This window comes from Triticum urartu, chromosome 7A (genome assembly GCF_056163025.1).
Source record: "Triticum urartu cultivar PI428250 chromosome 7A, HENAU_Tu73, whole genome shotgun sequence".
NCBI classification, from domain to species: Eukaryota; Viridiplantae; Streptophyta; class Magnoliopsida; order Poales; family Poaceae; genus Triticum; species Triticum urartu.
Genome location: NC_141879.1, coordinates 41,980,082 through 41,986,587, shown reverse-complemented (window position 1 = coordinate 41,986,587; position 6,506 = coordinate 41,980,082). Strand labels below are relative to the sequence as shown.

General features: G+C 40.8%; 3 protein-coding genes across 3 annotated transcripts; 1 reads left to right on the top strand and 2 right to left on the bottom strand.

The window, feature by feature from the left end:
• Positions 1 to 254: 254 nt before the first annotated feature.
• LOC125522446 (protein GOS9-like) lies at positions 255 to 986 on the bottom strand. Its single transcript, XM_048687506.2, has 2 exons — positions 641 to 986; positions 255 to 496 (listed from the first exon to the last, which is right to left on the bottom strand). Exons 1-2 carry the CDS (start codon positions 827 to 829, stop codon positions 266 to 268), a joined length of 420 nt encoding a protein of 139 aa, XP_048543463.2. The 5' UTR covers positions 830 to 986; the 3' UTR covers positions 255 to 265.
• Positions 888 to 1,601, bottom strand: LOC147957484 (uncharacterized). The gene is made up of 3 exons (XM_087531716.1): positions 1,348 to 1,601; positions 1,020 to 1,200; positions 888 to 911 (listed from the first exon to the last, which is right to left on the bottom strand). Exons 1-3 carry the CDS (start codon positions 1,599 to 1,601, stop codon positions 888 to 890), a joined length of 459 nt encoding a protein of 152 aa, XP_087387842.1.
• A 3,686-nt stretch (positions 1,602 to 5,287) lies between these two features.
• LOC125522447 (uncharacterized) lies at positions 5,288 to 6,506 on the top strand. The gene is made up of 2 exons (XM_087536979.1): positions 5,288 to 6,154; positions 6,262 to 6,506. Exons 1-2 carry the CDS (start codon positions 5,518 to 5,520, stop codon positions 6,306 to 6,308), a joined length of 684 nt encoding a protein of 227 aa, XP_087393105.1. The 5' UTR covers positions 5,288 to 5,517; the 3' UTR covers positions 6,309 to 6,506.

Genomic DNA, 6,506 nt, shown 5'->3' with positions numbered 1-6,506 from the left:
TCCAAAAGTATACCCTTATCGATGCAAGTCATGCATCAGCTCAACTGATTCTCGAGGATACAACTGGTTCAACTTTATTTGTTTTGATTCAATGAAAAGTCATAAATAACAAAATAACAAGCATAGTAGTACATCGGTCACTGGCATAGGAGGGCCCTAGCCATCTTATTATTGATGGAACAATGGATGAAAATAAAACACTGGGTAACTAAAAAGGGAACATAAGCATGCCCCGGCAGAATGAAGAGGTACGTTGTCCATAGGTCTAAACCGTGTAGATACCAATCGCATTGAGGTATTTATCAGATTTTGCAAAGAAGCCCATGACGGTCTTATCATCTGGCACAGTAAAGCTGAACCTAGTAGGCTTGGGTCCCGAGTCTCCAAAAGGACCATACGTCCTTCCCAGGTTGGTGACGATCTTAAGTGTTGATAAATATTGGTCGTAGATCGACCCGGATATTTCCTTGACAAATTCGGATGGGCCGAAGGTGAACTGCAAAGGCGCGGTATATGAAAGAAAAGTTAATAAGAAAATATAAAAGATTGTATATGTGGTCATAGCTGTGTCAATTTGCCAAACAACAGTTTGTCCCAAATTTTTTTTTTTTTTGCCGAACAACAGTTGGTGACTACCCACCGTTGGATTGTCACTGCCACCACCACCACCCCAACGACCTGAATTGGATATCTTCCCAGCTTCGTCATAGTACGAGAATGAGATTGAATCAACGGCGCCCGACCTTCGGATTGAAATACTCTCAAGACGCTGGGGCTTATTTCCTGGGATTTCACGGGCCGAACCTCTATTTCCATCCCATGGTCCCATCCTCTGAGGAGTGGGGAGCTGCAATGAAAAATGAAGTCAATGATATGGTGAACTAAAATTAGTTGCAGATGCAGAACTTCCTCTGTGTGCATCTCATTCTCAATTGATGCATAGGCCTGAGGTACTACTCTCTTTTTCGAGGAAATAAAAAATATACGCAAATAAAGTGATTTGAATGTTATTGTCTCACCTTCACGCGGCAGAATCCATCCACCGTAAGTACCTGTACTTCTTCATCAGCTGTTTTTTCATGTATCTTCCTCCTAATGACGCCACGCGCCATTTCGAAATGACCAGTCCCTCCGACAATAGCCCAATCATCTTCTCCCTTAATTGTTGTTCCCATTATCTGGAGCGTGGAGCCCTTGAACCTGTATAATTGCACCCACAAAATCTCATTATGAACAAAAAACAAGAAAAATCAAGCGGACATGTCGAAAGAAAAACAAATACTACAGACTAAGCCACGTAGTAGTACCTCTCAGTGTCAAACACCATAACGGATGAATTATATATACCAGTTACCAGCATTCACGTGCACGCCCTGGACACGGGCGACTAGCTTTGCTTGCGCGCCGATGCCATCATATATGGACCAGTTGTTGGCTAATGTTAAACCCAGCCCAGTAATAGGATTTGCATCTACGATTGTTGACTGGTTTGGAGATGCTCCAGAGATGATCTGGCGCATGTACAAGTTGCGGAAGTCAAGCTTTGTGTTCTCCACAAGTGAATAGTAACGAGTGACCTCGAAACTTGAAGGCTTCGCCATGGGAGAGAGACTGAGGTGTGGGAGATTAACCAACTGTAGAGAACAGCTAATTTGATTGTCTTTTGTGTTGTGTGGAAGATCGATAGAGGATGACATGGTTATTTATAGGATGCGCATGTGAAGCGGGAATACTAAGGAGCCCAGATCTGAAGATACTACATTCTACACATTGGACATGGCACCATGAATCGGTGACGTGGAATAGCATATACATTTCGTCTCGCGCATCACGAGCAGATTAAGATAAGAGATTAGCTTTGTTTGGCGAGCTGATGGCACATGGTTGTCTGTGCTAATGGTTCATTGGAAAGACCTAAGAAAAATCACCGACAATATAAGAATCTTAGTAAGGTGATTACTAGCTACTGGCCAATCTATCGTCCAAATTAGTTTAGTCGATTTCAAAATTTTCATTAATTTTCCATCAGTTATCTTCCACTATTTACAATTTATTCTTTCTATCTGGAACAAATAGTAGACATTGCTTTCATGTATTTCTAGCATTTATAAAGAATTGTGATGGGTGGGGAGTTGGTTCTTAGTATAACTAGACAATACACCGCGCGTTGCAGCGGGATGGTAGTAATAAACAATTTGAAAGAGATAGGCACATGGTAAGGAGAAAAAGAGTAAGAAAATAAAAATAAGAAATGTTTTGTAGCAGAAGATGACTTGGATTTAATATGTAACTCTGAAATAGAGTACTGAGGATGACTCTCTCCACGCGCGTTGCTGTGGTAACTTTGTTAAAGAATGCGTAAGTAGTTGACAGAAATTATAAGTGGTTCTTATTCCATTATCCAGATGCATGCTGGTACTTATAGAGGCACTCTATTTATGTGAGTACAGAAACCCATATATATCAAGCCACATATGCCAAGGAAAAAAAAGAGTAAGAACACGTAAAAAGTGGGCTAATCATCTTTTTTTTTTCTGTTCAAAATTAGCCATGGGATTCAAAAACAGAATTCTTGACCTACATGGGTCGAGACTGTTTGAAATTATGAAACATACCGAGTGAAATTATGTTTCAAATGATTTGTTCTAGATGATACTATAGATTTTTCAAAATAAGCTATGATTAGGCAGACTATGTGCAGCATGGATCTTATAGTAGTATCGTTGCACACAACTATCATTTCTGAGTCAACGTATTGTTTGAAGTGCCTGAATGCACTCTTCAAATTAGGATAAAGGAATTTGCAAAGCTCAGTAAGAAATAACATTGCTAAAGCCCCATAGCAGGCGGATGGTGTAAATCCGTTGTGCATCAGGCATTTCCTCACCATGCATGATTTTTTTTTTTGCGGGTGCCTCACCATGCATGATAACATATGAGAACGTCCACTTCACCTAAAATATGGTTTAGGTGGAGTTTGCGATGAACTCTCAATGTTTTCGGTCAGATGGGCCATGAAATGAATCAAGCATGCATATAGCAGAAAGTATAACTGAAAACATGCATTAGCTAAAGAGACAAAAGATCAGAATAATCTCTCGAGCACTAGCTTTAATTGTGTGAACGATTTGCACTGAAATTAATAAGAAACCCTAAATGATGAAATCTGATGAATAAATTCACAGCAAGTTCATGATAAAGACTCGGTACAATTTATTTTTTCTGAACAGAACCCCAACGTCTTCTTTCATACACGAAGGATTACTTATAGAACGGAATCCTGGATTGGAACAATATCCCATCTCGTGCATCATGAGAAGATTAAAAACAAAAGATTAGCTCGTTGGGCGAGCTGATGGCACATGGTTGTCTGTGCTAATGGTGTCCATGGTACACATTGGCAAGATAAAAGAATAAGTTTCGGCAGTAGGACAAACCTAAGTGATTACTAGGTACTAATTAATCAATCACCCACATTGGTTGATCGCTTGTGTAGATCAAGTCCAGTGGACTTCTGAACATTTACTACTACACATGCATTTCTTCACCAGTTATATCTTAGCCCACTATTTATCTTTTTTTAGGTACCACTATTTATATTCTAATTTGGTTTTCTTGAACAAAAGTTTACATTTTTTTCATAAGTTGCAAGTAAATAGTGTTGGTTTGATCTGACGGCTTAAACAGGCCAGTTAGATCTATTAGTCTAACAAAAAAAAGATGAAGGGATAACGATAAGTGAAGGGGTCCACGTACCAACGTACGTGAGCCTCGATCAGAACTAACGTGCCCTGATCGGGGGCGCCCAAAAACCAACTCAGGTTTTGGGTCCCCTGTCGCCAGCGCCATATTAAAAGGATACGGCAGAGAGCTGGCCACCTGCGAGATCACAATTCACGTAAGGTTTACTTTCCTCCCGATATTCTCTCACCCCATCCGATCAGGGGGAGTGCTGCAGCGACGGGAAGACCTAAGCCAGCCGCCGCCGCCGTCCCTGGCCAGTGCCGGTGGCGCCCTGAAGGAATCAGAACTTCGAGGAGAACCTCTACTTCGACTACATCACCCCTGCATCAAGCCTGCAGCAAGCAGGCGATCATGTCCACTGACGTGACATGTAATGATCCCCTAAACTCCTCTCTATTCATGCTTTTAGGTGATCTAGATGCAATCAGTTCCTGCTAATGGCATCCCAGAGATGCATAATTTATCCAACAATGGCATCAGTCGCCAATTTTGATTGCAATAGGTCCCTATATTATTGATCTGTAGATCAACATCAAGTTTTAGATCAAGTCAGGTTTAGGGTTTTTATGATCAAGATTGAAAGTTTTAGCCCTATGATCATGCTACTGTTTGACGTTCATGCCAATTGCCGTCTGCAAATAATTATGTGATGCACTAATTTTGCTTCGGATCATTACTGTTAATGTCAGTTCCTTTTAATTAACCCATGCTAAAGATTAATGCTCATGGTTATGTCACGGTTAATTAGAGTCAATCATGTTTAAGTACTGATTCCGGTTTTTTTATAAGCAAATTAGAAGGCAGAGGGATCAACAGTAGCAAACACCCCATGTTGAAGAACCCTAGTTTTTATCCCCAATTCGAAAGAACACTCATTCTGCAATTAGGGCTGTTTTAATCCAAGATAAGCACTGATGAACACGAAGCCACTGTTTTTGCTCAGTTGCGGGGCGATCCGAGCCGTCGGCTCGATCCGACGACTGAGAGCATCGCGCGGCTCCCTGCTGGGCTGGCGGGCGCTAATGGGCCATTTTTGACCGCGGGCTGCCGGCTGGGCTCACGTGTTTTTGCTGCCGGCTGGGCTCTTTTACGTGTAGCCGTGGGGATTTTGGGCCAAAATCACTGTCGCGATTTTCTGTTTTTCCAGTGCGTTTAAGTTAATGGTTATAATGTTTTTGCACCGTTTAAAACAGAAAATGCCTAAAAATATAATGAACACATTATTATTCTGGGTGAAATTGAACCAACGAGATATTTTATCCAGGACTTATTATGTGTTTTGCATGATGGACTTATTTAAGCATCAAATAATGATTTTTTTATGTTGATGCTTAAATTGAGAATGACATGACTTTAATTTTAATTCGGACCAACGCTGTTTTATTATTATGAGTCATCACTTATGATATTTTAATTCCATGTTTTTCCTGCCCAACGGTGTTTTGACATGGAGTTGAAATTAAATCCTTGGCATGTTTGTTCATTTACCAACGTAAATTTACATTCATGCAAGTTTACTTATGAATTTTTTATGATAATTTCAGCTTCCGCTCCATTCCGGTCCGACACGATCGAACCACTTACGGGGAGTAACTTCCCTCATTGGAAGTCCCAAGTCGAATTATGTTTGGGTTGTAATGAGTTTGACTATGCCTTGAGGGAAGAAAAACCTGTAGCACCTGTGGCAGGTGTTACAGGGTATGCAGAACTCAAGAAAGACTATGATGTTAAGATGGAAAAGTGGAACAAGTCCACCATATTGCGCTTCTCATCATGAAAGCGACAATATCGCCGGACATTTCTGAAGCACTCCCTAAGAAAGACACTGCTAAAGAATTCCTCACTGAAATGGAGGAGCAATTTAAAGGCTCCGATAAAGTGTATGCTCATGAGCTTTTTGCTAAGCTTCTTGAGAAATACACTATTGACGGAAACGTTAGGCAACACATATTGAGGGTGGTAAATGCTTACACCAAACTTAAGGCTTTGGAGTGTTCTTTAAGTGAAGCCCTTCTTGTCATAATTATTCTTGAGTCTCTTCCAGAAGAGTTTGAACAATTTAAGGTCAACTATAACTCTCTAAAGGAAAAATGGCAACTCTCTGAGATGACCGCAAGGATCGTCCAGGAGGAAGAGAGGATCATGAGGCAGAAGAAAGACCATGTTTTTCATGTTGGCTCTAACAAGAGAAAGCATGACGGGCATGGTTTTCCCAAGCCTCAGAAAAAGCAAGTCAAGAAAGAAGGCACTAAGCCATTCAACCCTAAGGCATTCAAGGGTAAAGAAGCCGGCAGTTCTTCTTCTGCTCCTAGCAGCTCCACTGCTGGAGAAAATGCTTGTAACTTCTGCAAAGAGGAGGGACACTATCAAAGGGACTGCCCAGGTTTTCTAAAATGGATGAACAAAAGAGGTATTGATGAAATTACTTTTGTAGATGAATCTCTTTATGTCGATTTTTCTATAAAGTCATGGTGGATTGATTAAGGGGCAACCACTCACGTTGCTAACTCTATGCAGGGATTCGATACGATCCAAACTATAAGAGGAGGAACAAGAAAGCTTAAGGTTGCGAATGGAGTTGAGGCCGATGTTGAAGCTGTGAGATCTCTCACGTTGGAGCTACACGCTGGCCACACTCTTAGATTGAATAATGTTATTTATGTGCCTACCTTAAGTAGGAATTTGATTTCAGTTTCTCGTTTAGATGATGATATGTATGAGTGCCATTTTGGCAAGAAACAATTTGCTTTGATCAAATGTAA